The sequence below is a fragment of the Gymnoscopelus braueri genome, assembly GCF_963280865.1.
Source record: "Gymnoscopelus braueri genome assembly, chromosome: 23".
NCBI lineage: Eukaryota > Metazoa > Chordata > Actinopteri > Myctophiformes > Myctophidae > Gymnoscopelus > Gymnoscopelus braueri.
The window spans coordinates 26,207,797-26,231,290 of NC_137625.1; the positions used below are offsets into that span (position 1 = coordinate 26,207,797).

Consider the following 23,494-nt stretch of genomic DNA (forward strand, 5'->3'; position numbering starts at 1 on the left):
CGCAGCATGAGCTTGTAGATCTGCTATTTTTTGAAAAATCGTAAAAAAAATGTGCAAATCTTTGAATATATATATTTGTAAAAGCGAACATCTTTAACTCAAATCTTTGCTTCTGGGGGTCCCTGGAACTAAGTATTTTTGAGATGGGGGTCCGTGGCCAAATACATATAATTTTGGGTGGTCCTTGACATGAAAAAAGTTTTAAGAACCACTGATATTATAGCAACATAAGTTTTATTTTTAAAAACTGTTAAGAGATTTAGAAGACATTGGTAGAATCCCCCCAGAAGCAAAGATTTGAGTTAAAAAATGTTTGCTTTAAAAAATATATATATCCAAAGATTTGTACACATGTTCACGATTTCTTTAAAATAGCAGATCTACAAGCTCATAGCGTGGCACTTGGTGCCACGCTATGAGCTTGTAGATCTGCTACGTTTTTAATAGCCAAAGAAATCAAAAAATGGCACAGATGCGTTCCCGGTCTTAATGGGCTAAGTTAAAGGAGAAGCCTAACCCATTTTCTACCTTATCTTCATATACCGGTAATTGGTCATCACAAATGCTCATTATAAGACTTCTGTCTGCTCACACTGTGTCTCAGAGGTAGGCTGTGGGCAGTTCAGAAACATGCCCTACTGATGACATTATCGGTGGTCATTTCAAACAAAATTTTGATCTTTATTTATGTTTGTTGATGAAAGAACAATGGCTTCTATGTCGGCATGCCGACTGTCCAGGAAGAGATGCAGAGCGAGAGACACGGAGCAAGTAGATGGAGATGGTATGCTTCATGAGCATTAGTGAGGACCAGTTATATGAAGATAAGGTTGAAAATGTCTGCTGAAGTACTCCTTTAACTCTGGGAGTATACAAAACAAATGTAACCAACATTTTGTATAATCTTGGGAGTTACAAATGGATAAATTGAGCCCAGAGGGAAGCACGCACATCCCAAAAAAACGTCATCAGGTGCTGAACAACAATACGTACATTAGAAGAAAAGATCTACAAGCCCATAGCGCGGCACCGAGTGCCACGCTATGAGCTTGTAGATCTGCAATTCTTTGAAAAAATTTGAACATTTTTGCAAATCTTTGAATATATGTACCGGTATATAATATATGTATATATCAAATCTTTGCTTCTGTGGGTCCCTGGAACAAAATATCATTTTGGGGGTCCTTGACATGAAAACATTTGAGAACCACTCATTATAGCAAAATACGTTTTTTCAAAAAACGGTTAGGATTTAGAAGACATTTGTAGAATCCCCCATAAGCAAAGATTTGAGTTACAAATGTTCACTTTAAAAAAACGATATATTCAAAGATTTTTTATATTTCATAAAAAAATAGCAGATCTACAAGCTCATAGCGCTCATGGCACTTGTAGATCTGCTATTTTTGAATAGCCAAAGTTTTCCGGTCTTAATGGGTTAAGGCAGGTACAGACTGTAAGACCTTAAAGTGGTCGGGGGGTCATCTGATCGTTAAGCATAACACACTGCAGGAGTTTATTTCTTGAAATCGGCTGTCATATATCGTTGTGGTTTTCACACTATATGATTGATCCCCGACAAGGGCTGACACACTGCAGGATAGTTCACTAGGATGCTATCTCCAGAGTCAGACCCAATACATACATTTGAGTTTATTCCAATTCATTTTAATCGACGTATCCCGTGATATGCCTCTCCCCCTCTCCCCCCTCCCTCGCTCTTTCTCTCTCTCTCTCCCTCTCTCTCGCTCGCACGTCAAAGTGCGCAGAAGCGGTCAGTGACAGAGTTGCCATGTCCGCTTATTATAAGCGACTTTGGGATAGTTTTTCTGTAAAGTTGCTTTTTTGGCCTTGTTTCCTAATGTTGTTTGAACCAGTTATTCTCAAACATTTTCATGGCAAGGACCCCCAAAATAATATTTGTCCGCAGAGGCGCAGACCTCCCCCTTCTGAAAATATGTCGTGCCATAGACCCTCATACAAGATCTGCGTGGATTTGGAAAATATTCCACAATTCCCCCCCCCCCCAGATATCTTCTTTAAAAATAGCCTATCTACAACGTGAGCTTGTAGATCGTCTATTTTCAAGTATCCAATGTATTTATTTATATATATATAGGCTTACAGTTGTTTGGCTTGTTTTCACAAACCTGGTTGCTTATTTCTCTCGCAAAATCTGGCAACACTCACTCACAGACAAACACATACACACACACACACACACACACACACATACATACAGATCGCTCGCTCTCTGTGTGTGTCTCTCTCTCTCTCTCTCTCTCTCTCTCTCTCTCTATCTCTGTGCAATAGTCTCAAATAAACAGCCCCCTTCGAGCACGCTCGCTCACTCTCATTCTGTTTTATAATAATGTTTAACTTAATACAGGACTGGACAGTAACTATGCGGGGGAGGGATCTGTTTGTTGTGGTCAGGCCACGGTGGCTGTAATGTGCTCTCATTGGCTGTAGCGTGCATCTCCTCGCAAGGTGGTCGCAGCCCCGTTCATAGTGTATGATATTGTCTGCTGTCCTGTCCCAGACAGAGCTGAATATCTAACATGGTAGTTATCTGAAAACGGTCGGAAAGCCGTCGCAGAGCGGATAATCGCGGCCATATCGTCTCGCGGAACCTTTCACACACAGCGAGCATTATCTCGCAGATCAAAGGCCGATCTGCGTCAGATCGGGAGGTTTTGTCGGCGAGCGCCAAAAAATGTCGGCGACAGCAATATCGGACCCAATCTCCTGCAGTCTGTACGGGCCCATAGCGTCAAAACGTTGTGTAACTTCATTAAAATTTAAGTGTGCTTTAAGTGGGCGGACTTCCCTTCCTTTACAAATGGATAAATTAACAATGAGGATTTTACTATGTGAAGAGAAATGTGCGGGGACATACTTAGCCAGTAGCCAGTGCACTGCCGTTGTCTGATGTAATAGTACAGTATGAACGGTTGCACAATGATGCAGTTTTGGGAGTGACATATGCTCAACCATAATCTCATACACGGTCAAATCTGGAGTGCCGTTGTGAACACTCTAGAGCTGAAAAGATGTTCACACACACTGCAAATGTTGCATGGTGGGCATGTTGTAGTTTTGTAATAGATTGGCGAGGTATAAATGGGCCACAGTGAAACCTCAATTGCATCATAAAAAGGCGAGGCTGAGCATACAGCAGACCACCAGTCTGTTTATTCAATGACTAAACCACATATTACAGTATATACAGACATCTGTGTGTGGGAGTTAAATGCTATGGTTGTCCAAAAGTGTGCATAGTTTAAACATTATTTTCAAGATGTGTGTGAATTGAAGGCGAGATATTTTTTGGGGGTTAATGCAAAAAGTGTATTGTTCAAAAGGTTAAAGCTCTGTTACTGGGGTCTTCCCATCTCTTTAGAAAACAGAAAACAAATGTTCAGGCGGTTAATGCATTTCATTCAATCAGGAGAGAGAACCCCACAAAGACACTTTATCAGCCAGTGTTCCAGTTCCAATTTGTCTGCAATTTTTTTGTTTAATCACTTCCAGTTTCACTTGTTTATCCTTAATTAGTTCTTTCTCCTGTAGGCCCGTCACAATTACATAATTGTCTAGTCGCAATTATTTGAGATAGTCGCAATAATTTTTTGCATAATTGTCATAATCAATTCCATGTTAAAAATGTCAAAAATAGTGGAAATAGCCGATCTACAAGCAAGAAGGGGTGAAATGGGAGTATGCGATGGGTGAGCAACTCCATACAAGTGAATGGGCGGAGATTTCCGGTGCCCTCTCTATTATTTTTTACTCTTATGAGTATACCCCAATACCCCATTAAGACCCGAGTCCGATTCCACAAATGCCGTCTAAATCAGTAGTTCTCACACTTTGAAGATTTTTCAACAGTCAACGCTAAAATCTAAAATGACACGGGCGCTTTCCAGGTTTTAAATGGGATATATACCTTCACGTTAAGTTTGAAAGAAAAGGTCACTCTGAAATTGAAAATGTTGAGTCAGACAGACAGAAGGTCTGGATCCCATCTTCCATCACAAATATGACACATAATGAATGTTAGGCCGGGTACATATTTGCAGATGTCCAATTTTACACACAGTAAAATCTCCAGTGTTAATTTATCCATTTGTGACCAAATTGATCTATAAGGGTTAATGTATGTACAGGTCAAAATAGACCTGTAAGGACAGAGTTAAATTAAGATGGTAACTGCACTGCACTGAGTGTTGTTTCAATGGAAAATGTCACCCTCATAAACAGGTAGCCCAACAACATGAACACCAACACACACGGCAACGGGCTGCCTGCACACAGAGAAATGAGAAAACTATAGAGCCAGACCGATATATATCATTTGACTTTTTTGATTACATCAGTATCTGCAATTCAATTATGCAGCTGATGTGTCCCGGTTTCACAAATCTTAGATTTTTTGTTTAAGTTAGTATAACTTAGTAATCCAAGTTTTTCAAATTCATTAGAATTGATTTTGCACTTCTTGGCAAAATATGGGTCAAAACATTGGCACGCCAGGACTCTCCAGAATCGGGATCGGCATCAGACCCAACAATCCGGCATCGGTCGGGTGCTCTAGAGATCTATTTTTAAACATTCAAGCAGTGATTGTCTCATCAACGTACAACATACAGGACACGAGAGCAGGTGTTTAATGAATAGCTGATGAGGCGTGGTTTCCTTGAGATCAAATCAATATGAATGAATGGGGCCAGGAATTAATAATTAGCAATAAGAGGCCTCTTTTTTTTGTCATTGTATCATCCTGGCAGCATTACAGCCTGTAATCGTTACGGCTAAAGGCAAGAATTGCCACTGTTATGAACAATACATTTATATTTTACCCATTTAGGCTGAAGCACCCTACAAGCACAACTGAAGATCTAATCGCTGACATAAGGAACACAAGGGTCGGTGCCCCCAGATAAAACTCCTTGGATCCTAAAATGATCACATAACCCTTTAAGACCGGGAACGCATCTGTGTGTCATTTTAAGATTTCTTTGGCTATTAAAAAATAGCAGATATACAAGTTCATAGCGCTATGAGCTTGTAGATCTGCTATTTTTTTCTTATCGTGTATTTTTTTTTGTGCAAATCTTTGAAAATGTATATTTATTTATCTTTTAACTTTTAAGCGAACATTTTTACTAAAATCTTTGCTTCTGGGGGCGTCCCTGGAACAGCATATTTTGGGAGGGGGGTCCGTGGCCAAATACATATAATTTTGGGGGTCCTTGACATGAAAAAAGTTTGGAGAACCACTGATATTATAGCAGCACAAGTTCTTTCAAAAAACTGTTAGGATTTAGAAGACATTTGTAAAAATCCCTCAGAAGCAAAGATTTGAGTTAAAAATGTTTGCTTAAAAATATATATATATATTCAAAGATTTGCACCAATTTTCCACGATTTCCCCCAAAAATAGCAGATCTACAAGCTCATAGCGCGGCACTTTTTTTTTTTTTTGGATAGCCCAAAGAAATCTAAAAAAAATGACACACAGAGATGCGTTCCCGGTCTTAATGGATTAAGAGAGAAGCACCAGTGACGGAACAGGGAGACGAGAGCTGTGAATGACTTGACAGGAGGATTGCAACAGATGGCAGACATGTCTCTAGCCGTCAGAAGCCTACAACAGTGATTAACCACTTAAAGCCTATATACTTAGTTGAGCCGAGTCCAACAGGGCCAGGGGGGTCTATACTTTACTAGCCGCCCGTCTCCCTTCCCTAGTTTTTTCCCCTTTCCACCAAATATCTTTGCAGAATATACCTCAATAGATCATACATGGGCAACTGGCGGCCCCCACCTTCACTTAATGCGGCCTGCAGGTTAAATATCGGATTACTGATATATTATTGATTTCAGCTGTTACAATTCCAAACATGCAAACATGACCCGCTTTAATTACTTCAGTCTATATTAGTAGCTTAATGACTAGTATTACAATTCTATTGTCTTTTTTATGTCCAATGTATTTGTATTTAAGTTCATTTTAAATTAAATAAAAATGTTACTTTTCAGGATTCTAGTTCCAAAATAGCAAAAATAGCAGATCTACATGTGTAGATCTGCTATTTTTGCTACTTTTGTGTGACATAATGGCGAAGTACGGCATTAATTTACGAAAAAGGTTAAAATACGGAGAGTATATGCAATGTGGCCCTCTGGGAGTGAGTGTGGAAATATAGTGGCCCTCTCCATCATCAAAGTTGCCCACCCCTGCACTAGAGAATCACACTGTCGGTGGCTCCATGCTATTCTTTCCTGCATTTTTGGCTGCCATTTCTGTAGTGTGTTTCACCTGAACATGCAGATCTGCGAATTTCACAGAATGTTCAACCCCAAGATAGGGACGTTAGGGGTCAAGTAGGATATGGTTTGATATATTGCTGAAACCATACATTAAAAACGTCAATTTTGCACTGTATTAGAACCTGCTAACACTTCAGCTGCAAAACCTATGTTGTTTATTTCACTGGATGAGAAGGCAGTTTCATTGGCTTGGTTGACTGTGAGAAAACCAGGCACAGAAACATGAGCTTTAATGATACATATTTCAAATGTGTTTTGAAAACACTTGCTTTAGGGCACTTTAAAAGCTTCATACAATTTATTTGTTCCAAATAGAAAAACGGGAATGCTGCTCAAAGCTTGTCCATTATAAACAATAAATGGTCCATTTTATTTGGAGGGAAAGAAACCATTAATCCTTTATATGGCGATGCTTCCGGTCAGCTTAGGTCTGCCCAGGTTTCAAATCCCAGCTGGCTGAGACATGGTCCAGTGAAGTGTGGCCATGTTTTAACCCATTAAGACCGGGCATCTGTGTCCTTTTTAGATTTCTCTGGGCTATTAAAAAATAGCAGATATACAAGCTCATAGCGCGGCACCGAGTGGCGCGCTATGAGCTTGTAGATCTGCTATTTTTGGGGAAATATCGTGAAAATTTGTGTTTTAAAGAAAACAGTGCTTCTGGGGGGTCCCTGGAACAACATATTTTGAGATGAGGGTCCGCGGCCAAACACAGATCATTTTGGGGGTCCTTGACATGGAAAGGTTGGAGCACCAACTGATATAGCAACATACCATTAGGATTTAGAAGACATTTTTAGATATGTATTTGGCCGCGGACCCCCATCTCAAAATGTTTTGTTCCAGGGACCCCCAGAAGCAAAGATTTGAGCTACAAATGTTAGCTTAAAATATATATATGTTGATAGATTTGCACAAATGTTCACGATTTTTTTTTAAAATAGCAGATCTACAAGCTCATAGCGCGGCACTCTGTGCCACGCTATGAGCTTGTAGATCTGCTGTTTTTGAATAGCCCAAAGAAATCTAAGAATGACAGAGATGCGTTCCAGGTCTTAATGGATTAAGTCAGTGGAGGTGCTGGCTCTGTGCCAGACAAGACAGTCAGTAAAGAGCCAGGAATATATGTGTGTATTTTATACCTAGAGCTATTTGATGTGTTTTTATACCCAATGCCGTTTTTCCATTTCTTTATCCATGTCACTTAATAACCATGCACATGATACTGTGATTTAATAAACCTGCTGCTTTCTTATATGCTGGATATGTGGTCCACCTGCAAAAGAAGCATGTGTGCCTTCCGTGGTGCTATCTATCCATCTCATTTTTAATCATGCGCCTTATCGCAGTGGTGTAAAGTAACTAAGTACATTTACTCAAGTACTGTACTTAAGTACAGTTTTGAGGTACTTTTACTTTACTGGAGTATTTCCAATTGTCTATACTTTTACTTCTACTCCACTACATCTCAGAGGAAAATATTGTACTTTTACTCCACTACACTTTAGTTACTAGTTACTTTTCAGATATAAATTATGATATTATGAAACATACATTTACCACTATAGCCCTGTTTTATACATAGGCTATTTTCAAACATTTTAGTACTTTTACTTTTGGTACTTTAAGTAAATTTTAATGCCAATACTTTTGTACTTTTACTCAAGTAATTTTTTAATTCTGGACTTTTACTTGTAACAGAGTATTTTTATTTTGCAGTATTGGTACTTTTACTTAAGTAAAGAATTTGAGTACTTTTCCCCATCACTGGCCTTATGTATACTGGACTTTGTATAGTTGATTTGACTATTTTCACTAGTTTGGGTCCCGGGAAAACATCTAATTTCTCATTTGGGTCTTTGAGCTAAAAAGGTTTGGGAACCACTGCTTTAAAATGACATGATGATCATAAAAGAAAAAGAAAAAGGGAAGGTAAGCTCAAATCAAGGCCACTCACCTCCGGCATACATGACCGCCAGCATGATGGAGGAGATCCACGCGATCTGACTGTACGAGGCGCCGAAGATCTTCTGGATGTCTTTGTAGAAGACGGTGATGGCCTTGGGGAAAGCGTAGGAGAAGCCGATGGAGATGAAAGCGCCCAAACACACGGCCCAACCCCACCCTCCATCCGGGGGTTGCACGGCGGGAGGACTCGTGGCCGCCGGCATTTCTGGCTCAGCTTCAGCGTTTCGCTGTTCACTGTGACGGAAGGAGATGGAGAGGAAAATTAAGTTTAAGGATCTGGGTAGTCAGAACATGGGAGTTCATTTATGGGACGACCGTGCAGGTACAGTATAAACAACGACGAAGACCTGAAGATATCGGAGGTCAAAATCCTTGTTGCTGGTGTTGTTTGCATTTATAGGAGCCAACAGCTTAATCCATTCAATCCGGGAAAGCATCCGTGTCATTTTAGATGTCTTTGGCTATTCAAAAATAGCAGATATACAAGTTCATAGATCAAGCTTGTAGACCTGCAATTTTTGAGAAACCGTGGCGTGAACATTTTTGCAAGTCTTTGAATATACATTTTTTATATATATTTTTTTGTAATACTAAAATATGTGCTTCTGGGGGTCCCTGGAACAAAAAAATATGCAATGGGCGGGGGGTCCGTGGACAAATACATACAATTTTGGGGGTCCTTGACATGAAAAATGTTTGAGAACCACTGATATTATAGCAACATAAGCTTTTTTTTTAAAGAAACTGTTAGGATTTAGAAGACATTTGTATTTGAGTCAAAAATGTTTGCTTTAAAAAATATACATATTTCAGATTCAAGATTTGCACAAAGTTTCACGATGAATTTTTTTTTTCTATTTTTGAATACCCCAAAGTAGAAAATAATGGTTATAGCTAAATAATCTAAAATCACACCCACATTGAATGGGTTCACTTGTGGGAGGACATGACAACAGCACTGTATCATCTCCACTGCACATTTAACAATTCATTCACAAATGCATGCATGTCCCACACACACACACACACACACACACACACACACACACACACACACACACACACACACACACACACACACACACACACACACAGTTAATTCTCCTTGTTAGAGGACACGTGCCACCAGTCCACCACGCTCACCCCTACCTGAGAGACCAGACCTCGCAGCACCCAGCATTCACCTTGAGACCCGGCCCTCCCCTCCCTCCCCCTCAGGCAGTACTAGTAGAGTAATGGAAACTGGGTGGAGACGGCAGAGAGCAATATAAATAAAGTAAGCAGTCAGAATCATATTGACAAAGCAAACATGCCCTGATCCTGTGTGAAAATTGAGCTCAGCAACAGCGCAGGCACACTTTGCTATATTGTCTTTATTACCAGCATGTGAACATTGAGAGAAACTGTTGACTGTGTATAGTCTTTATGACCAGCATGTGGACATTGAGAAACCGTGGCGTTGACTGTATATAAAACAGGGAGAAACACAAACATGTTGGGATGAGCCCTCACTTTCCTTCTCGCTCTCTCTCTCTCTCTCTCACACACACAATTTCATTTCCAACGATTTACACTTGTAGGAGCAATTTACTGTCCATTCATATTAACTCTTTAAGACCGGGAACGCATCTGTGTGTCATTTTTTAGATTTCGTTGGGCTATTCAAAAATAGCAAATATACAAGCTCATAGTAACTCAAATCTTTGCTTCTGGGGGTTCCTGGAACTAAATATTTTACAAATGTTCGCTTTAAAAAATATGTATAATCCAAGATTTTGCCACGAATTTTCACGATTTTTCAAAAATAGCAGATATACAAGCTCATAGCGCGGCACCGAGATAGCCCAAAGAAATCTAAAAATGACACATAGATGCGTTACCGGTCTAAATGGGTTAATGTAATACTTGCTCCAATGTTTACAGCCAGTTTGTCACAACACGTTTGGGCTTACACACACACACAGACATTATGTGTGTGTAAGCAAGGTGCAAGGTGCAAGGCTGCAAGGTGTTCCCAGTGTAGTATATGTATGGAAACACCTTGCAGAAGTGTCAGTTGCTCATAATGGCATCACATGATGCAAGTCATTATTTTTGATGAGTTTAGTAAAGCAAAACGTGCTCAGCAGTAGTCAGAGAGCATGTAGATAAACGTGTGTATGGCATAACTACCATTAGGTGGATAGAGGCCAGAGACGACGTTCACAGCTGCTGCGATCTCACACAGAGAAATCCTCAGTGTTAAATTAACTCATATGTACTCGAATGTAATGGACCCATAAGGGTCCATTTGGTTAAATTTGTTCACTCTTCTGAGTTAAATTAACTGTTTAGTAGATTTTTCCACGCAAGAGTCTGTGCTGTAGAACGCAGAATTCAATAAACAGGACTTCACAGTACAGGGACAATAGCCATCCCACAGAACAACGTGAAAAACAACTACAAGGACGACTGAATGGCCAAGAAAGTCCTATTCTAAATGGTACATAAATAAATGGTGCACCTTTATCTAAAGGCCTTTACAATGTGCATTACAGTCACACCGATTGCAGAGGAAACCATGCGAAGGCACACAAATTGCACATCGGGAGCAGTTAGGGGTCAAGCGTCTTGATCAAGGACACTTGCCGCCCCTATCCTAGTGACACAATTGTTTTTCTTTGCCCAGTACAGTCATTTGTTGACTAGGGTTCATGCCATTTACTCTGATCTTGCACGCACCTGTATGTCGCTCCGGATATGTCGATCCTAACTTTTAACGTTTTAATCTTGGAGGCTGTGGAGGTCATGTGAGGCCCAGCTGCAGTCATTAATAAATGATGTCACTCTTGTCTCTTTCTCATTGCTCTTCCCCACAGATCAGGTTGCTTCTCTTGTAGAGTCTCATGCATATTCACTTCTGCCCCAGAGTTCTGTCAGCAGGGGGCAGTTATCCAAATGAGTCACTCTGAATCTGTGAATCAGCCAACAACACATACTGATGCTGATATATGAATGGCATTACTAGGAACACAGTCAGTTGTTAAACGTAACTTTTAATTCATTGCTTTTGCTCATTTGACAGATAACGAATAACTACAGACACCAGAACGGTGTTATTCAGAGGACTAACAGTTTCCTGCAGACTAATAGAATTACCCCAGAACAGTTTTTGCAATATTTTCTGAGAACTGCTACTTCTACAACCCATGAGGACACATCCTTCTGTAATGACTTGTCTAAGATCCAAAGTCACTCCTGTTCAGTGCTGGACTGAAACTTTAATACAGCCACAAATTTCAGCCCCGTGTGGGAAAATCTAATCCTCAATGTCTTTCTCATATATTGCTCTTTTAATAAAAATTAAGCGATTATGTCTAGGGTATAATCCACTTTAATCTGATTATTGAGTACCCACAACAGTCAGTGTGTATATTGGACTTGATTGATTGAACGCGATGACAATGTATAAAAGGCGCCTCAGGCCTCATAAGCAGCTTAGGTTCATAATTCTGAATATGAACGACCAATACACACACAGCTGGTAGCATAATCGGAAAACAACTCTGTTAAAAAAGAAAATGCTAAAGATAATGTTCAGATGCACCAACACAAGCTGTTTATCCGTGTACTTGTGTTGCACTTCTGTGGTTCACAGCAAAACCACAACATCGTCGCCACTCACGAGCAGCATACATGCACTTACTATGCAACATAATGCAGGAGCAGTGAGTGAGTGCACTAACTGGCTGAACTACCAGGCACACCAACAACAACAAAGCACATTCAAGTGTCGCGTTACAAAATGACCATTATGAATGAGCGGACATCCGCTGCTTAGTCCTCGTCTTAACCCATTAAAACCCGGGTACGCATCCGTGTAACCACTTTAACCATTATTTTATACTTTGGCTATTAAAAAAATAGCAGCAATACAAGCTCATAGCACAAATCTTTGAATATATATATTTTTAAAGCAGACATTTTTAACTCAAATATTTGCTTCTGGGGGTCCCTGGAACAACATATTTTGAGATGAGGGTCCGCGACCAAATACATAAACTTTTGGGGGCCCTTGACATGAAACGGTTTGAGAACCATTGATATAGCAACATACGTTGTTTTTTTAAACTGTTTTAGAAGACATTTTGTAGAATCCCCAGAAGCTAAGATTTGCGTTCACACGGGCAGATACAAAGATACAGTCTACCATTCATTTTCAATGGAAGCCAGCGACATGAAGATACAAAGATGCATCCGACGTTCGTAGCTGCTACAAAAGATACAACGATACAAAGATACAAAGCCACAAATTGAAGTTGAGCTGGGTTAAACTTCCAGATACAAAGATACAAAACAAGTGTAGCTCCGCTATTTTTGAATAGCCAAAGTATAAGATAATGGTTGAAGTCGTGGTTAAAATCTAAAATGCCTTCCCCGGTCTTTATGGGTTAAAAATCCCAGGACATCACATGATCACGTGCCATTAGTTTTCTGTCCTTCATTTGACTTGATGGTTACAACAGAACAGCAGTAATGAGAGCAACTCTTACAACAAGAACACATTCCGGCCAGCTGGAGTAGAGGGCTGTGGCTCCTCTAGACCAATCACGAATCACTACCAACTGCTTGCCCTTGATTACCGTTGGGCCTGTGCATACATTTCTCTCCACTTTGGGCACGCCACCACCTCCCTTTGCTTGTACTGTGCTTTATAGAAGCACCTGTTACCGTAACTTACCCAGGTACATAAGCATTATGCAAACAACAGTGTTTGGTTAACCCTTTAAGACCGGGAACGCATCTGTGTCTTTCTTTGGATTTCTTTGGCTATTCAAAAAATAGCAGATCTACAAGCTCATAGCGCGGCACCGAGTGCCGCGCTATGAGCTTGTAGATCTGCTATTTTTTTTTTTTATCGTGGAAGATTTGTGCAAATTTTTGAATATATATATTTTTCAAAGCAAACATTTTAACTCAAATCTTTGCTTCTGGGGAGATTCTACAAATGTCTTCTAAATCCTAACAGTTTTTTAAAATAAAATATGTTGCTATAATCAGTGGTTCTCAAACTTTTTCATGTCAAGGACCCCCAAAATTATATTAATTTTGGCCGCGGACCCCCATCTCAAAATATTTTGTTCCAGGGACCCCCCAGATGTTGTAACAGAGTTAAAAATGTTCGCTATGGAAAAATAGATATTCAAAGATTTACACACATTTTCACAATTAAAAAGAAAATAGCAGATCTTCAAGCTCATAGCGCGGCACTCAGTGCCGCGCTATGAGCTTGTATATCTGCTATTTTTATATAGCCAAATAAATCTTAAAATGACACAGATGCGTTCCCGGTCTCAAAGGGTTAAGTGAGCAGCACTGAGGGAAGAAGGCAGGCAGCCAACGATTATAAACAGTGTCTCTAATCAAATTGCCCAAATGACGCAGCTGATCATATCAGGCGACATGGAGGTGAATGGTCCCGAGTCAAGAGGTGTTATGTATCATTAATATTGTTGTAAACTCCTGGACTCCTTCCGCCAAGATCAAAAACCAAGGGGCCAGAAGAACTGGGCAGGAGGAGGCCTGAAAGACCGCATTCTTCCTAGATCTGGACAGATATGGGTTCTCAAGTTTATCTCTAGCACTGAGGGGGATATTCAGACTCCGTGGTGTTGAATTTCAGGTCAGCTTGGCTGTGTAACCATGGAAGTGACAACAACACCAACCACATTTTCTCAGGAGGAATAGGTGTCCAGTCCATAAATGTGTTTTGGGAAAATCAGAACAGACTTTTAACTTGAAGATGTGGTCACTTGCCTTGCTGAAAGTGGCCCTTTCGGCAAGTGACACTGTCATGTGATGGAGTATAAATTGAGCTTAACAGTCATAATACTACAACGTATTGCCATTACAGTGACTACCTTGCTCGATTACCAGTTTTTCCAGGTGAGAGCGCAACAAGTACACAGAGTTCAAAGTGCAAGCTCAAGTATAAATTAAAAAAGGTTGCTATATATTCTCTATACTGTCTACAATATGTGAACAACGGATAATTTGGGGGAATTTACTCTTTTTCCTATGACTCATGAATACCTGGCCTGTTTATGTCCTGGATTAGTTTTGAAGGCATGTTGAACACATGATGTCTGCACGTAGTTTTGAGGGTATGATCAATGATGTCTGCAATATGCATGTAGTTTTGAAGGTATGATCAATGATGTCTGCAATATGCATGTAGTTTTGAAGGTACGCTGAAGAGATGGTATCTGCATGTAGTTTTGAAAGTATGTTGAAAAGATGATGTCAATGGGATGACGTAGCTTTACCTCTCAAAAGTAGGCAACTATATACCTTCTCCAAAGCCGTAGGGTGTAATAATAAGATCTAACAATTATACTGTATAATAGTTTGGAGCTACTTTTTCCAAAAAGGGTTAAGGATAAGGATAATAAGGGTAATAAGCATATTTGTATTCATCTTCTGTGGTTGTCTGATATCATGTAATTTATGTATTTGATAATAGGGAAATTAGCAACTTTATAAATAAGTAAATTACAATGTGTACTTTTTCCGGTCAGTTCAGTTCAAGTTATTGTCACGTGTATACAGTAACAATGACATACTTATACGATGGCTCTCTCTGCCTTAAACTAGTTAAGAATGAGTTGTTCGACTCTGGCCAAGGAGGAAATATATGAGCTTTTCTCCTGACATGGCATTACCCTCATGTCTTCTTACCCAGCATTCCTTTTCTTCTTACACAGAGTTATTGACATGCCCAGGATTAACTGAAGGTCCCAAGAGGTTTTCCATTTTAAGCCTATAGCATTGAAGGTCAAAGGCAGTGTTGCCAGAGCTTGCGAGAGAAATAAGCAACCAGGTCTATGAAAACAAGCCCAAAAGAAGCGACTATAGGCCACATGAGCACTTTAAACCTACATACATCTGCTATTTGAAAATAGCCGATCTACAAGCTTACAACGCGTCGCGATGAGCTTGTAAATCTGCTATTTTCAACAACAACAAAAAACGTTGAAATATTTTTGAAACATTTTAACAACACAAATGTGGTACGGGGGTCCCTGGCACAAAACCTTTTCATATGGGGATACGCAGACAATTACATATTAATTTGGGGGTCCTTGACATGAAAATGTTTGAGAACCACTGGTTTAAAGTATATAAAAGGTTTAAAGGGAAGCCCAAATAAGCAACTACACTTTAGAAACAAGCCAAAATAAACAACAACCTCAACCCGCAACTACCAATATTTACAAGAAACTTAACAGAAAAACAAGCCCAAAGTTGCTTATAATAAGCAGACATGGCAACACTGGTCAAAGGGTAACATCAAAGGTAGTGTCTGCATCAACTCCACAATGCACACTGTGGTTTATTGTTATTGTGTGTGTGTGTGTGTGTGTGTGTGTGTGTGTGTGTGTGTGTGTGTGTGTGTGTGTGTGTGTGTGTGTGTGTGTGTGTGTGTGACCATGTCAAACACATGCATCACATGTTTTTCAGTATTGCTACATTACTAAACATACAGTATCTGTTGAAAAGCTGAGCAGTAAGGATCTCTTTGGTGAACGTTATTAGAATTAAATCTGTTGCCGTTTCGGTGTAGTCTCGCAGACGTTTAAGTAATGGCGAGATTACCTCCAAGCTTAACTTCCAAGAAAGATAAGTTCATCATTAACACTCTAACTGTTGACTGAACCACCTACAGTACATCTGTTCATAGATTGTGTTCCGCTTATCAAGATGCCGGCTAAACTCACTGTAAGAGCAGCACTAATGCAACATTATAGGCTACACTTGACCTTGGCTCGGTTTTCATGGGAACAAACAGTTGGATTCTTGACTGAAGAAATATTACTAGAAACAAACAGGTTACACAGAGCTGAAGCAAATACCTCCCATTCATCCATCCTATCACACCACAAAATAGATCTATTCAGCACAATTTTACCTTTTCTCTTCTTAGTGTTTTTTGACAATGAAGCTCTCAAGTAAATTGTTCAGTCAACTGGAAAACAAACCTCAACAGCTTCTATAATGTTGCCAAAGCAGCGTGGGACATTTATCTATATCAGGGGTCTTCAACGTTTTCAGGGCCAAGGACCCCCTAGCTGAGAGAGAGATGAAGCAGGGACCCCCTCTATATTGTATAAAGTTGTGTTTCGGATTACACTTTTTTTGTTTACGTGGTCTGCTATTTTTTCCCTCTACACCGATAGCCCTTTGTGATCCGGTGAATACATACGTGGGCAACGTTTTGAAGAGTTTTGTAATGAACTTTTTAAAACTTGAATTATATTTTTTGTATTTATACTGGAAGTCCATGGAGGTCAGATTGGGCCGAAAGTTTGCCTTTCCAAGCTACATGTACCGTCCCTGAGGCTGCCAACACCAAGTCCTTACACAGTATATATCAAACTAACACTACAGGTGGTGCCCAGAGCCATAAAGAGAGTTCTGACACTAGCGTCGACTTCCATTGTAAGAATGGAATGGAATGCGGAAGTGCTCTGCCTATCTCAATGAGATAGTTCCAATGTTTGGAACTATAGCCCATAGGAGCCCACTTTGCGGCGAGATCAAAGCGTGTCGTTACTCTCTTTTCTACACTCTGGTGCTGCCCACAGCCACAGCACGGGTAATGAGAAGAGTTAGGCTAGACAGGCACTTCCACATGATCTGCACTGTTACATCATCTTTACATCCGAGTGGACAGTCCAAAACTCTCTCCGATGACTTGTTGGGGCCAGGAAGCGTAAAGGTAAAACACCCACCATTGAAGAGGCCCTGCTTGTATTCCCGGGCAGCGGTGCCTCCAGCTTTGCCGGGTTGCTGCAATGAACACAATTGACCTTGTTCACTGGGGTGGTATTGTGTCTTTGTACTAGCAAATCCTAGCGCTTGGTCAGGGCACCTGTTCGGCATGGAGGGGTCCTTGGGGCCATCGTGCACCTCTGCATGCGTTATGCCATACATGGGCAACTGGCGGCCCAGGGGCCACATGCGGCTGAATTACTTCAGTCTATATTAGTAGCTTAACACATACAGTGCCAAGATCCCGTCTACACGTTCTTTCAAATCCATCGCTTGAGTGCCAGGATTCATAAGAGCCTGTTTACACGTTCTTTTGAATTTTCATTGTTTAATCTGTGATCGCACGGCTGTGTTTATTTCTCATCAACACTTTCGTTTTCCACTTACGTCACACTCACCCGGAGCCGGATGTAAAAAAAAAAAATCATTTCCGGGTCACGTTGTTTTTCTCCGGTGATTTTCGGCCAGAATAAGGAAAAACACGGTTTTTCACACGGTAGAAAAGACAAACGGACAGCTCAACTTCTATTTTCTTTGGTCCGGGTGACTAACAGCCATCGTCGTAGTGTATCACGTCGTTTTCAGGCCGATCAGCGGGCCGGGAATTGTCGAAAACGTCACATCCTTTGAATGACCGGATATGACGTGGGCCTGTTTGGGAGGGGGTGAGCGAGGTGATCAATGTTTGGATGTGCTGCTCTCTACTGGTGGAACAATCGTAGGTGCTTGACAACACAATCAGAGAATGTATTTGAATGAAAAATTACAAAACAAAAAAATTAAAACACGCAAATTGCTGGCACAGGGGTGAGTACATTATGAATAAACTCTGGCAGTCAATGTGTTAATGACTAGTATTACAATACTATTGTCTTTTTGTCCAATGTATTTGTATTTAAGTTCATAAAGTTAACATAAGTATAACTAAATGCATTTGAAATTAAATAAAAATGGTACTTTTCAGGATTCCAACAAAAAAAAATAGCCCCAAAAAAAGCAGGATTCCAATTCAAAAATAGCAAAAATAGCAGATCTACAAGCTCAAAGCTGGTAGATCGGCTATTTTTGCTACTTTTGTGTGACATAGAATGGCGAAGTACGGCATTAATTTACGAAAAAAGTTAAAATACCCGACAGTATATGCAATGCGGCCCTCTGGAGTGAGTGTGGAAACTTAATAGTGGCCCTCTCCATCATCAAAGTTGCATCACCCCGCCCTGTGTTATGCCCTCCCACTGAAACACCTCACTGTCACGTGAAAAGAAGCAGCTGGCGACTCCATGTGTATCGAGGGGAGACATGTGGAAGAAGACCATCCCAGGGCAACATGGGGTTGGCAGCGACAGAAACCGAAGTACCGTACGTACGCACTGACTGGGAATTCACACAGTGACTGAATTGGGGAGAAAACTTTAAAAAGAAAAAAGAATTAAAGAAAGAAAGAAAACTAGAAAAGGTGCTCCTCGGAGCACAGGTCTCCGCCAGGTCAGGTACGTTATTCTGGCCTCCTGGTGGCGCTATAATAGGCCAATGTGAAAAGGGTGCCATTTATTCTTAGGTCTTTCACGGCAGTCAGACACTGCATTCATGATTTGAGGCATTTTGTTCCAAAAATGTGTTTTGCTAAATTAGACCTGCTGGTGGCGCTATAACAGGCCAATGTGAAAAGGGTGGCATTTCTTCCTCGGCCTAGTGGGAAGGTGCGTGTGAAAATTCACGGAAATCGCAAGCTGCGTGCATAGTTTGAGGCTTTTTGTTCAAAACGGACCAATCTTGCAAACTTTGGAAGGCAACCATAGGCAATGAGGATGGAATATGGGAAATCTGACAGATTCGTGTTGATCACATGACTATAGAGATACTGTGTACCGATTTGCATGACGTTTGGATAAAATCTGTAGGAGTAATGTAAAAAAATGGGTTTTGCACAAATCGGCCTCCTGGTGGCGCTATAACAGGCCCATGTGAAAAGATTGGGGCAGAGGTTCTGAATTGGCATCCAGGAAGTGTGTGTGCAAAGTTTCGGAGCGACCGGGCCAACGGTGCCGGAGATTAGCTGCTAACACACAGACAGGACGGACACACACACACACACACGGACACACACACACACACACACACACGGACGGACGGACAGGGGGCAAAACATATTCTCTCGCCATGCCTTTCGGCCTGGCGGAGACAAAAAGGCAACCATGTAGACAAATAAACATTCATTTTCCAATTCTGCCTATTTCAAATTCAATAACTGCCAAGACCACATCCACATCAGATTTACCAAAATACAGACAAGTAGGAAAACACTGACTGACAAAACTTGAACTCGTTCATATGACGTACAGCAGATGTGGAGGAGCCTTTCATAGGGGATTAGTATACCATCATTTACTACACCTACACCGCATCACCTGAGCAGTGTTGTTGAGTAGTTCTTGAGCCAAGCTAGGGGGTTACATGAGGACGTGCCAGGGACATGTAAGCAAACACATATCCAGTTCCAACATCCCTGTCCCGCTCTCGCTCTCCTACAAGCTCACACGTTGTGAGTAGATCTACTATTTTCAGCAAAGAGATTTGGTGTAAAGTTGAAAAAAAGAGGGGCCCAGCCCAGGTATAGACCAGTGGTTCTCAAACTTTTTCATGTCAAGGACCACCAAATTGACCCTTATTAGCCCACGGACCCCCATTTGAAAAGATAAGCCAGGGACCCCCATAAGAGAAGATTTTTACAGCTCTAGCAGTGATTCTTAATCATTGTAATTTAAGGACCCCGCAGTTTGACATGCATTAGGCTACGGACCCCCATTTAATGGCATTTCTATCTCTGGGACCCCAATTGATATTGTAAAATCAATGTTAATTGGAACCAAATGGACCCTAGCAGGTCCATTTGGTTCCATTTGTACACTCTCAGAGTTACAGACCCATAAGGGTCCATTTGGTTCCATTTGTACACTCTCAGAGTTACAGACCCATAAGGGTCCATTTGGTTCCTATAAATCATTTAGCTGGGGACCCCCTGGTATCCCCTCAAGTACCCCTGGGGGTCCCCGGACCCCACTTTGAGAACCAATGGTATAGACCATGGCCATGGCCCATGGCCCAGTCTTCACCCTCCAATACCCCAGAAACTCCCAACTCCAACTATCTGTTCATCTACCAAAAACCTTGGGTGTGATTTTGACAGCACCTTTAAATTTGCCAAAAAACATCAGCTCTGTCGTTAAAACCAGCTTTTTCCATCTTGGACTCCTCGCCAAGGATAAGGCCTATCCCCCCCGGAAACAACTGCGGATGGCATTTCAGGACTTTATCTCGTCCAGACTCGATTACTGTAACTATCTGGACACTGGCATTGAGCAGTCGTCACTCAGTAGTAGGCCGTGCCTTTGTGGCCGCTGTCCCCCAGGCTTTGGGATAGCCTGCCCATCCCCATCAGATCTGCCCAGTCCGTCGAAGTTAGATTTTTTTTTACTTTAGACTCACACATTTTCCCCGGCTTGTAAACACAAAAAAAAAACAGGCAGTAGCGGATGAATTAATTAATTAATACCTGCCAGAGAATGTGTTAAGTTGCTGCTTTTGCACTTAGGTCAACAATGGTTGTTATAAATAAAGTTTGATTTGAAATGTATAGGTTTAAGTGGCTGACAGGTCTTTGAAAGCATCTCATTGAATGCTTTCCACAATCTGCACTAATGGAATATAAAGTTAATGAAGTTCACAGCGAGAGAAACCTCCCAGAGAACCCTGTGTGGCATGCAGCCAGTAGTTGATGTAGCCAGTAGTGCAGACAGTTTAGTGTCTCAACCACATTATTGCAACATCTTCAGATTGATTCCGGCCGGAGACTTTGCATGTCTTTCTCACTCTCTTCTCTCAACTTCCTGTTTCTATACACTCTCATATCATCTAACAATGAAGCTTCTTTTTTTTTTTACATTGCCACCTGATTTGCAGTATGCATGAAGACAGATGACCTTATTGCAATTTCCTACTTGAACAAGGAAAGAAAATACTTCTAAAATAAACCAAAAAACAAGCCACCTGTAAGTGTTAGCAGTTAAGATTTTGTGAGCATTTACTGTATTCTAGTCAATACTTTACCATTCTGCATCATGTCCAGTTGCCATACCGAGTAGGGCTGGGCAATATATCAATATTATATCAATATTGTGATATTATGAGACCAGATATCATCTGGGATCATAATCTCGTAATACGGCATAAGTGTTTCCTGGTTTTAATCACTTAAAACCAACTTCATATGATTGGTCCTCAATGATAATGCTCATTATAAGATGGCAACATTTCTGTCTACTCAATCTGTGTCTCATTGGTGGGCTATGGACATTTCAGAAACCTGTCTAGTTGCCCACCAATCATTTGTCATTGCCTACTAAAGACATCATCGATGGGGATTTCAAGCTAATGAAAACTAATGAAAAAAATACTTCTGCACACCCAGTCACCTTACCTGACAAGCAGGTGCATGCGTAGGCAACAAAACAGTGGGTGAGATGAATCTGGAAAGATTATACCATTACCCGCACACTGCCACTTGCACGTTCAAGAGAAGTTTTATTAAAGCAACAACGTTTCTGTCGTGTAGACTAGTGGTTCTCAACCTTTTTCAGGCTGTGACCCCCCAAAATAATCATATTTGAACTGGGGACCCCCCATTTTGTTTGACTCCATTCCACAGATAAATATTGTGAAAATTGCAGATCTACAAGCTCACAACGCCTCGCAATGCGAGGCATTGTGAGCTTTGTTTTGGCATTGTACACGACCGTTATACACGACCAAAACGTTGTTGCTAAAACTTTTCTTGAACGTGCGGTTGAAGTGGCAGTGTGCGGGTATAATCTTTCCAGATTCACAAGCTAATAAAAATGACAACCTCTCTCTTCCTGTAACGTTAGCATGCTGAGTCATTGCTGACATAGAAACCATTGTTTTTGTATTCATACAAAAAATGTAAAAGTTTCAAGTTTGAAATGTCACTACCGTTGATGTCACTGGTAGGCAGGTTTCTGTACTTTCCACAGCCCTCCTCTGAATAGACAGAAATAGTACCCTATTATAATAATGAGCATTATTGAGATGAGAACCAATTTAGGTTCACAATGGGTGAAGTGGTCCATTAAGTCTTATTTGTTTTATACTTTACATAACTGTCAAAGAATAAAAAATAAAATGTATATTATCGTCACAATACGATATTGTCGTCACAATATCAATAGAGGTATTTGGTCAAAAATATTGTGATATTTTGTTCACGTCGGCCAGCCCCTAACACTGAGGCCCCAAAACAGCATTCGTACCCACAGGTCCAGTGAGGCCCTTGCATAGAGGAAAACAAGAGAATGTGGACAATAACAACCTGACCATGTTTAGAGCACCCGCAGAGGTAGGCTACAACTTGAGTGCAACACATTTGCCCCAGGCATTCAAGTCCTAGCAGTCCTGATGCCGGACACTTGCCCCAAGTGTTTACATTGGGGCATTGTGGGAATGAATGATGGAAGTGGAACTTGACTCAAAAGCCAGTCTTTGAAAACGGGTCGTGGGTGTTCACATGCAAAATAGGCATATGAAGCACATGGAAAACTAAAAAATGCTGACTGTTCCGTCTCTTTCTCTCTCTCTCTCAAGAGAGCCTTTCAACCAGGCTGGCTGGTGTTTCCTTTAAATGGGGGAATATTGCAAGTCATTGCGAGCTGTCTAGGATTTCACTAAATGCATATTACAACAGTCAGACTCTGCAGTGACATCCTCCGTTATATCGGGAATGATTGACAGGGGAAACAAGCATAATGAGACATGAGATATTTTTACAACTCATCAGCTGATGGGGAACAAAACGTCCTCACAGCCAGACAAGTGCTGCCTACAAGAAACCTCTGATCAGGTCCTCAACAGACTGAGATCATTGTTGCTCACAGTCTCCACATCTTTCTATCTCGTTCTAGGTAGTGGTGGAAAAAGTACTCACATTTTTTACTTAATTACTTACACCTAGGCTCAATGTAACCTGACAGCGCATCACGGGTTCGAGTCTCTAGTAACTAAAGTTTTCAAATAATTATAGTGGAGTAAAAGTACAATATTTGCCTCTGAGATGTGGTGGAGTAGAAGTAAAAGTACTGAAAACTGGAAATACTCCAGTAAAGTAGAAATACCTAAAAATTGTACTTAAGGACAGTACTTGAGTAAATGTACTTAGTTACTTTACACCACTGCCTCAGATCAGATCCTCAACAGACTGAGATCTGAGTTAATTGTTGCTCCCCAAACTTTCATCTCGTTCTAGGTAACGAACATCATGATCATCATCATCATCATCCAAGTGAGGAGGACAGTACGAGGATACAGG

General features: G+C 40.8%; 1 protein-coding gene across 1 annotated transcript in view; it reads right to left on the minus strand.

Annotated features, from left to right (window-relative positions):
* LOC308080056 (monocarboxylate transporter 2) overlaps nucleotides 1–23,494 on the minus strand; it is a 34,439-nt gene that overhangs the window by 9,977 nt on the left and 968 nt on the right. Inside the window, exon 2 of the mRNA XM_080421786.1 lies at nucleotides 8,294–8,538. Coding sequence (XP_080277912.1) covers nucleotides 8,294–8,507 — 214 coding nt within the window. The 5' untranslated portion in view covers nucleotides 8,508–8,538. The remainder of the gene's footprint in view (nucleotides 1–8,293; nucleotides 8,539–23,494) is intronic.